Source organism: Charadrius vociferus, unplaced genomic scaffold, assembly GCF_000708025.1.
Source record: "Charadrius vociferus isolate BGI_N301 unplaced genomic scaffold, ASM70802v2 scaffold579, whole genome shotgun sequence".
Taxonomy (NCBI): Eukaryota; Metazoa; Chordata; class Aves; order Charadriiformes; family Charadriidae; genus Charadrius; species Charadrius vociferus.
The window spans coordinates 1,019,089-1,029,117 of NW_009661367.1; the positions used below are offsets into that span (position 1 = coordinate 1,019,089).

The 10,029-nt window shown below is 60.8% G+C and overlaps 1 protein-coding gene across 1 annotated transcript in view; it reads right to left on the reverse strand.

The window, feature by feature from the left end:
• The window catches only part of OSBP2 (oxysterol binding protein 2), a gene marked incomplete at its 5' end in the record, with an annotated part of 104,860 nt that overhangs the window by 344 nt on the left and 94,487 nt on the right, over positions 1-10,029 (reverse strand). Inside the window, 6 exons of the mRNA XM_009893337.1 lie at positions 4-175; positions 1,010-1,194; positions 1,647-1,742; positions 2,151-2,254; positions 3,089-3,209; positions 7,298-7,543. Of these exons, the coding sequence (XP_009891639.1) occupies positions 4-175; positions 1,010-1,194; positions 1,647-1,742; positions 2,151-2,254; positions 3,089-3,209; positions 7,298-7,543 (924 nt within the window). The remainder of the gene's footprint in view (positions 1-3; positions 176-1,009; positions 1,195-1,646; positions 1,743-2,150; positions 2,255-3,088; positions 3,210-7,297; positions 7,544-10,029) is intronic.

The window sequence follows — 10,029 nt, forward strand, 5'->3', positions numbered from 1 at the left end:
CGCGCGCTGCTCCCCCCCCAGCCGCTGCTTCTCCACGTTGGCCTCGTCCCAGCGGCCGCTCTCCATCAGGCGCTGGTCGGGTCTCAGGCGGCTGTCCGTGGGGGCCACTCGCTCCTCGGGCTCGTTCAGGGTGAGGGCCAGGTCGGAGAAGAAATACATGTTCTCGGCGTTCTCCCTGCGGCCGGAGAGCCCTGATCAGGAGGGCGGAGGTGGTGCCTTACCTCGAGCAGAGCTCTCCAGCCCCTCACCTCCTCGCGTCTCACCCCAGCCCCACTGGTGCTGCTCCAGCTAACCCCAAACCAGACGTGTAGGGGTGCTCTGGGGAGCTCTGCCCTCTAGGTGGAGATGCCGATGACGCCTCAAGGGGTGTCTCAGAGGGGAGCAGACCCCTCCTCTGTTGGCTAAAAAGCTACGCCTACGAACTCCAAGCGCCGTACGGCACAGCCGAGATGCCAAACAGCTTCACCCGAGAGCTGCTGCATCCCCCACTGCCGAACTGGTGGCACCAAGCGGGGGACGCTTTCCACCGGGGACCGTTCCAACAGAGCGTCTCCAAAGCAAGGGCCGGCCATCAGCTGGAGAGCGGTTTGGTGTCTGAGAGCAGCCCCGTTGTGGGTAACGTGTCGAGAGAGGGCTGGTCCCTGGAGAGCTACAGTGACCGGTGGGACAGGATGGCCAGAGACTCACCAGCAAGGCGAAGCAGCCAACACACCTCCCCACCGCGGCCAGCAGCCCGAAAAACCTAACCAGTAACACCAGCTGCCCAAAACCTACCTGCAAGGGTGCCCCAAAGCCACCCTCCCCTGGCAGGGACCTGCTCTCCCCTCCTGCTGTGCGCTCACAACCCCAGAAAAAGCCCCCCAGCCGCCCAAGCCCTGGTCCCCATCCCGTGTCCTCGGGGCACAGGAGCCCCCTCCGTCCTGCGGGGCTCAGGGCAGCACCGGTAATCCCCGTCCGGCTGTTGCACCCCCCCGCAAGCACAGCACCCCGCGCCGAGGAGGGGACTCACGGGAGGGGGTACTTCTTCCACAGGACCTTTGGTGACAGCGTCTGGTAGACGGTTTTCTGCTTGCCCTCCGTGCTGGTGCTGCCGTGGCTGCTCTGCACTATCTTGGAGCACTCCATCTTCTCATCCCACGTGCCCGACATGACGTAGTGGGCTTTACCATCGGCGTCGCTCACCACCCCCGTCACCTGGCAGAAGGAGACGGCTCTGGTGGCGTTTGGAAGTGCCCCAAGGGACAGGGAGAGGAGCACAGGAGGCAGAAAACACCCTCCAGGTGCCCCAACCGGAGCAGCTGGACCTGGCGCTGCGTGTCCTCGGACACGAGCTGCGTCCAGCCCAGGGGGACTGTGGGGCCATCCCGACCATGCAGGTGGGTCTCCAGCCCTTCAAACCCCTTCCAGGTCTCAGTGCCGCAGCTCCAGCACACGGAAAGCCCAAACACAGGCTCTGCTTGGACGCGGCTGGTCCTCCCCCAGCCCTCCCCGGTGACCCACCTCAGAGGTGCCACCTCCTTGGCCCCACACCGGGGCTCATCCCAGCAGCGATACCGGGACCCCGTGAGCCTGGCTTAGAGGGAAGAGCCGGGTCTCACCCCGCGCGAAGGCTGCCAAAAGGAGCAAGGAGGTATCTGGCTACGTACCTTTCGGGGAACGTCCCTGGAGAAGTAGCTGTAGGGGGTAAATTTCAGCTGGCATTTATCTTTTGACTTATGGTTAACAATCTCTATTTCACCGGACTAGATGAAAGACACAGAACCACAGCGAGTGAGAGACTTTGCAAGGAGAAATCAGGCGTTAGTTGTAGTGCAGGTAACAAATCCCCCCCAGCCGCAGCATCGCTCCTGGCTGTAGCCACCGCGCTGGCCACCCCCACCAGCCCCACGGCTCGCCAGCAGCGGGGTGAAACCCACCCCACGCGCCACCCCCCTGCCCCACGGAGCTGCTGGGCTCGGGCAGAGCCACCAGGAGCTTCAAGAAGCCTCCCCCAGTCCCTGCCAGGGCAGCACACCTTCCTATCGCCACAGGAGTAGGGTGGGGACACCAGGCAGCGCTGGCGTACACCGCAGGAGGGCAGAGCCCTTCCAGCCCCACTGCCCTTCCCCGGACCCGTAGGACCCATCACCACGGACCCGTAAGCCACCCACCTGGTCAATCCAGAGCTTGCCCACGATGATGTTGTGAACCGTGGAGGTGACTTTCCTCCAGACGTAGTGGTTCCCGCTGGAGTGAAACTCGAGGTGGATGGCGCCTGCGGAGAGAGGGGTGTCCCGAGCTCAGCGCGGGCAGAGGGCACGCTCCCCCGGCGCCAGCCCCGGCACCACACTCATCCTCGGAGCCAAGCCAGCCCCTCCGCCGGCATCTCCCATCATCAGTCCCCACCAGGGCTGGCTCTGGGTTCATCCCCCCACCCTTGCCGCACGCTCCGTGGTCTGCTGCAGTTAAGGGAGCTGCGACGCCTGCAGGGCCCTCTGCCCTCTTCCCACACCCCCCAAAAAGGGATAATTTTAAAATTGGGGGTTGGACTAGATGATCTCCAGAGGTCCCTTCCAACCCTGACCATTCTGTGATTCTGTACGAGCAGGTCAGAAACGTGCTGTCTGGTTGACTCTCAGCGTCAGGAGACCCAGCGGGCACCAGCGTAGCTCCGGGACCAGCCCCAGCCGTGCCGCCCAGCCCAGGGACAGGCAGAAAACAAATCAAACCTCGCAAGGAGGCAGCTGGTTGCAGCTGGCTGCCAGGGAGAGGGTTAAAACAGGCGGCAAGCTAACCTTTAAATACCATTTACGGGGAAACCAATTCATGGGCAGGCAGGATATCTCCCAAGCACATCCGCCACGGTGCCAGCAGGGAGCAAAGCAGTCCCCTTCTGCAGCCGGCATAATTCCCATTTCCAGGGCAGACGAATTATCACCGCCTTGTCTGCGATCGGCAGCACAAGTCTGCGCTCCCGCGTCGCTTGGGGTGGAATTCGCTGGGCCCTCCGTGAGCCCAAGGGACCGGCATGTTGCTTTAACCTCCCGGTATTGCCCGAGCAGCGCAGGAAAACAAGCAAGCCCCAGTCCCTGCGGCGTAAATCACCTACCCAGTGGCATGATGGAGAGGTATTTGCCCCTGAACTTGCTGGCGATGGTGATTTCCTGCCACAACGTCCACCCTCGCCTGGAGTAGACGTGATGGGCGGCTGCCGGGGGGTGGTGGCTCACCTGAGAGAGAGGAGGAACAGCCTGTAACGTCGCAGCCACCAGCACCGGCGAGCCCGGGCGAGTGCTGGCAGCGTGTCCCCTAGGAGAGGTAACAGCTCCACAGCAGCTTTGGCCCTGAGGATGCTCCTCCGCACTGAGCTGAACCCCCCAGTCATCTCCTGGGCACGGGGGTGACCTCCCATGAGGTACCCCGGCAGCACGCAGAGGTGTGCCGAGCTCCTGCCAGAATTCTCTAAGGCTCATTAGCAAAGCCTTATCCATAAAATCTTAACTTCAGCAACTACCGCTGCGAGACGACGCTGTACTGCGACCCCAGAACACATCCCCAGTGCTAAAAGCACCTCTGCACCCAGCAGGGGCTCCCACCGCTCTGCCTGGGAACCCCCGGGGGACACAGGTCCCCAAGTTGTCTGAGACAGGCGGACCTGCCCAGCCAAGCCTTCCGCTTTGTCCCTACGGACACACTGGGCTGGAAAAGCGGATAAGACATCCTCCATCCCGGGGATGACTTGTACGAGGCCGGTGCTCACGCTCCCCGGCACTGGAAAAGCTGCCCAAACCCCGGGGAGGGAGTGGGACATCCCAACCAGAGGGCTCTGCCCTCGCGCGGGGTCTCACCCAGCTCACCCACGGCGCTCCGGCACGGCACACGCCGCCCTTCACCGGGAACCAGCGAACCACCGGGCCCCGACAGCCGCGCCACCCGGTTCAGAGATTATTTGCGCAGCTGTAATTACAGGCTGAGCGCCCGGATTACAAACGTGAGCGGAGCAAAGACCTCTCCGTTAAATCCCACTGTCACCGGCAGGAGGAAATCCTATTTGGATAATTGGATTTCAGGCACAAGACTACCAACGCGGGGAAAGCTCGGGGCGGCGGGAGCGGCGCCCGTCTGTCCGTCCCACACTGCCCGCGCCAACCGCAGCACCAACCGCAGCACCAGGGCACCGGCAACGCTGCGCCGGCACAAAGCTGCGCTGTCGCCGAACGTGCCCTTTGAGACGGCTCCGGGAGGGAGATGTAGATGCTTCGCTCAGGGACCGAAGGCTCCCGAGTGCTGCAACGGAGCAGGATTGCTCCGAGTTACAGTAAACCGAATTTCGGATGAATCTCGCGTGCCGTGCCGGCCAGGGAGGGACTCAAGCGCCAGGCGGGAGCGCTGCGGGGGGGTTCAGCCCGGCTTGTGGCTCGGCTAACGTGGAGGTGTCAGAAATACCAAATTTGGATACAAATACAGGAAAAATCAGGACCAAACGGAAAAAAAGTAATTCAGGGCAGATGACTTATTTGGGAGGGGAGAGGGATGGAGGAAGGAGGGTGGAAGGAACGAGCGAAGGGATGGCGGGGTGTGGGAGTGATGCGGTCTGGCGGTACGCGCTGGGCAGCACTGGGCGTCATCACCGCAGCCCAAAATGGGGGTGATAAACCCAACCTGGTGTTCTGACCGTGCCCCGGGACGATGCGGGGTGCTGCTGGCCAAAGGGACGGACCGAGCATCCTGGTAAGGAACCATCCGCTCCCCGTAAGACTGGGCTGAGCGGGGCGACAGCCCAAGGAGACGGGGCACCGGGGAGGTGCTGGAGAACACAGGTCTCCGATTTCTCTCGGCGGTGCACAAAGGCAGCCGGGGAATTTGGCTGTGCGGCAGGATGGCGGGAATCACTGCCAGGAGAGGGGAGGTGAAGGTGCGATGTGGTGATGAACCTGAGCTCTACAATGTTCACAGCAAAGCGCCAGGGGATGCCCGGAGGGATGCTGTCCCCTCTGACCCATCTCCCGGGAGCAGGCAAAGCGCCGGGCACAGCAGGAAAGGGCGGCACGTTCGCAGCTGTACCTGTAGCCAGCATCCTGGCTCACTGCAGCCCAGGGCATGAGCTCCCAAGACTGGGACAGAGGTCCTGAACTGGGGTCGGGACAATCCCAGCACGGCTCCAGGCTGGGCGGGGAACGGCTGGAGAGCAGCCCTGAGGAGAAGGCCCTGGGGGTGTTGGGGGATGAGAAGCTCAACAGGACCCACCAACGTGCGCCGGCAGCCCAGCGAGCCCCCGGCACCCCGGGCTGCATCCCCAGCAGCGTGGCCAGCAGGGCGAGGGGGGACTGTGCCCCTCTGCCGCGCTCTGCTCTGGGGAGACCCCCCTGCAGTGCTGCCTCCACTCGGGGGGTCCCACCAGCAGAAGGAGACGGAGCTGTTGGAGCGGGGCCAGAGGAGGCCCCGGAGATGCTGGGAGGGCTGGAGCCCCTCTGCTGGGAGGACAGGCTGGGAGAGGTGGGGGGGTTCAGCCTGGAGAAGAGAAGGCCAAAAAGGGGAGACCTCAGAGCCCCTTCCAGTGCCTAAAGGGGCTCCAGGAGAGCTGGGGGGGGACTCTGGGTCAGGGAGGGGAGCCGTGGGACGAGGGGGAATGGTTTTAAACTGGAAGAGGGGAGATTGAGATGAGATATGATGAAGAAATTCTTCCCTGTGGGGGCGGTGAGCCCCTGGGGCAGGTTGCCCCGAGAAGCTGTGGCTGCCCCATCCCTGGAGGGGTTCAAGGCCAGGTTGGACGGGGCTTGGAGCAACCTGGGCTGGTGGGAGGTGGCCCTGCCCAGGGCAGGGGGGTGGAATGAGATGGTCTTCAGGGTCCCTTCCAACACAAACCATTCTATGGTTCTATGATATGGGCATTGCTGTGGGCGATCAAAGCTGGCTGACATTAGGCATGCAGCTTTGGATGGTGCAAAGGGACAGCAGAGACACGAATCTTGGGGAATACCTACTGAAACACCTCTCCTTTTGTCGTGAGCAATGGGTCACATTTCCAGGAGACCCCACACAGCTCGTTCACTGTCCCAGTGAAGCCAAGAGCAACGGGATGAGACGGGAGGTGCCGTCCTGCCAGGCTTGGGCACCTACTACCACGGAGGAGTTCTGTCTGCGCCTATGAGCCCTGCAAGGAGCCGATGGCAGAGCGTGACACCTGCTACAGCATTGGCTTCAAACCTGGGCCACGACTTGGAGAAGATGCTGACAGAGAGAAGTTAAACCACATCAGGAGGACAGAGGGGTGCTGGCACGAGCCTGAGCCTCCTCACTCCGTATTCCCAGTAAACCCCACCCGCATGTCCGCCATCTGCTGTGAGCACCGCGTAGCACAGCACAGCACGCCTGGATTCGCCGCAAGACCCTTTCTCCCATGCAAGGTCCCCCCAGAAAGCCCACAGGGCTCAGGGGCACAGTCTGCCGCACGGCCCTGCAGATGGTGGACCTGCATCAGCCTCCGCAGAGCGACAGAGGTTTGTGATTTGGTTCGATGTTTCCGAGCACCGAAAGACATGATGGTCGCTCTGCCCCCGAGGCGGCACAGCCACCCCCTGGGGAACACAGAGCCCCCACCAACGTGATGTCCTGCCTGCAAGGGGTGACAAATGGCCCCGTCCCTCCCCAGGACGCCAGGACGGATCAGCCAAGCGTGCTATATATTAAGCAGTCAATTTTCTTCACAGGTCGCAACTCATTAAGAGCTGCAGGTTTTTAATGAAGACCTGCTGGTTGACCGATGCGTGCCAGATGCGCTCTGTGGTTAGTGAGGGGCTGTCAGAGGTTCTCAGGTTGCCCCCAGCCTCAGAAACTTAGATTTTCAGTCCAACAAGAAAGAAACGAGACCCTGAGGCACCCTCTGGCCCAAAGAGACCCCGAACCAGGGAGGAAGCACAGCAAAGCTCGTGGGCATCACTGACACGGCTACGAGGGAGCTCGGGTGAGGAGAGCTTCTCCCTTCCTGCTCAAGTGTTGAGACGTAAGAGCAAGCCCAGCCCCAAGCAGGCTGCCAGGAGACCCAGCACGGTGATGGACACCTTTCTCCTGCCCTTCTTCTTCCCCACCTCCTGCTCTGGAACGCTGAGACGGGCACACTGTCCTCCTGCTTCTGAAAAACAGCTTGGGCTGTGCCCGCTACTGCTTCTGCCAACGCCAACGGGAATCTGCTGGCTGTCTCGGCCAGGAGGAAGGCTCAGTGCTAGGAGATGCCGGGTCTCCTTCAGGGAAGGGCTGCTTTGGCTGGGTACGAGCAGAGGGACAGCCGCGCAGAGCCCCTCCGCAGACCCCGGCTCACCTGCTCGCACAGGGAACGGAAGCCGAACTCCTCCAGCCGGTCGAGCTCATAGGTTTCCCCCAGCAGCGGGTTGAATGGCTTTGCGGTGCGGTGGACAGTCGTCGAGTAGGAAGACACGGAAAACGCAGCGACGAAGCACATCTGCTCCGTGGAGCTCTCGCACTTGACGGCTTTGTCCAGCAGGTCGTGGTACTCCAGGTCCTCCGTCAGCCTCTGCAGCATGGAGAGTGGCTCGTTGAAGTTTACCTGGAGGGGAACAAGCAGGGGTTAGGAGAGCAGGAGAGACGCCAAACTGGGCGCTTCGCTCTTTGCCTTCCCCCGCCCCGACCCCAGCACGGTGCCCTGCCAACCACCGGCATCCCACACCTTCGGCTCTCCGAGCACGGTGCCGCGCGCTCCGAGATGGAAACTGCGCCTAAGCGAAGCAGCAGCCCCACAGGGCAGCGGGGCTGGATGTGCCAAGGGACACAAACCTTAAATAAAGACAAGAAACACGCGCTCCGCTGTGCTCCCTCCACCGTACCACGAGAGCGTGAAGGCTCTGAAGTCCCCAGCTGAGAAGAGGTGTGCCATGGAGCCGGCAGCTCCACGAGCTAACCACATATCGTCCCAGGTATCACCTGCTCCGGCGATGGAGCACCGGTCACCCCTAAAATGAGCATCAGCAGCGAGACCAGGTCCCTCCTGCCTCCCGGCCAGCATCCCACCGGCCACGAGCAAGAGGCGACGCGAGGCAGAGAGGAGCTGCTCCGTCACCTCCCGGCAAAGCCATCCCCACGCCGGGCTGCAGCTCACTTGCTCGGAAAACCTCGAAAAGCCCCATTTCGGGGTCTCCCTGCTCCTGGGGCTGCAGCCCCAACGACAGCACCCGAACTGCACGTGCGAGCGGCGATGCTCCGCGGGGCGCAGAGCGGAGGGGAAGCTCTGTCCTGGAAGAGCCCGAAGGGGTGGTATTTCCAGCCCCAAGTCATTGCTTTGCCAATTAGAAAATTTTGCCATCTGTTGCCATGTTGGACCGGCTGCAAACACCTCTGGGCAAAAAGCAAACAGTTGATTTCAGCAGTATTTTTTGTTCTGAAAAGCATCGAAATCAAAATCAAAATTGAAAGGAAGACGGAGACGCTTTGTCTCAGAAGGTCTTTTGCCTCAAAACCACGTGAAATTCACTTTTTACTTTCAGTTCAGAGCAAAGAAATATATTTTAGAAGGAGCAGGTGGCTGAAGGATGGGAGAACCGCTTTTAAAAGCCAAGTTACATATTTCAGACTAAAGCAAACAAACTCCAGATCGTTCCACTCGGGGATTTAAGCAGCATCCAAGGCAGAGCGAGCTGTGTAGACAGGGCAGCGTCACATCCACACAAAAAAAAGCGAACCACTGCTGGTTGAGATAGCTCTCGGGAGGGACGCAAGCGGCACGAGAACAAAGCCGGCAGCTGCGTCCTCTCCACCGGCACCGCTCGGGCAACGGCAAAGCAAAGGGCAGAAGATGAACGCACCCGAAACGCAAAAATCCCAAAAGCTGTTTTCTTCCTTTTCAATGCTGCAGATTTGTTCGTTTCGAGGAAAAATTAAGGAGCGGTTTTGCATTTTATCAATCACATTCCCCGGGAAGGGGATGGGGCCTCAGATATGCTCTGAATTTGCCAAGAACGGGGTGAAACACACGGAAGGAGAAACTCCCGCCACTCGGTGCGCCCAACAGGCTCATCGACGCTTTGTACTATAAATGAACCAGGTTTCCGAAAGAGCCTTCCCCGAGCTGGCTGCTCCGCTTCCCTCTCCTCCTCCTTCGCTCCGTTTATCGTGACGGCAGCTGGAAAGCCCTCACTGGGCAGCTCCGTCTCGATTCCCAGCGCTGCCGGCTCCTCCCGCGGCACTCCACGCGCACGGGCCACGGGGAGAGAACCCCAACGGCCATCGAAAGGAGATCAAACCGCCTCCTGTTGCCTGACCACCGGCTGCTTCTTCTCGGGGTGAACCTCCCCAAGAAATGCCCCGTGCGGCTGAGCTTGTGGGGTGCAGAGCATCTCTGTATCGCACAGATACCCCGAGAGGAGCTGACAGCGAGCGGCTGACGCCGGGCTGAGCCTTTTCTTTACTCTGTTGAATGGTTTACAGAGACAGCACCGCTGGGAAAGCAGATCTGCTCGCTCCAGGGAGGGGACGGAGTAATTACACCGCCCCAGCCGGCGTCTGGGGCCGCTGTGCGAGGAGAACATACTGCTCTCGGGTTTGGACTCGGCTTTTGCAGCTCCCGGCATGATTGGATTGATAGGGAAGGTATAAATTTCCTCTCGCCAGGCAGAGAGGAAATTTCCTCTCTGGTATAAATTTCCTCTCGGCAGCTGCTGGTATTTCACGTCCTGAGCTTATTTCTGTACCCATCACGCCTTTATCGGATATTGATGTCGCTGCAGAAATGCTAATGGACGGCGCTGGGCTGTATAACTCGGCTGGAAATAGCACAAAGAAGAAACAAACTCATCCCTCTCACTCGGAGAATGGCAGGCACTGCTCTAAGAAGAGACGAAATCCAAGCAATTCAGCACCCAAGCCCCTGGAGCACGCTCCTTCCCCTTTACACAGCAAAGGAAAGACCTCGAACACAGCTCCAGGGCCACCGCTCATGCCAGAGCAGGGGCACCTCCAGCAGCGGCACAGGACGGCGTCCAGGCGGGTTTGGGATGGCTCCAGAGGGGGAGACTCCCCCACCTCTCTGGGCAGCCTGTG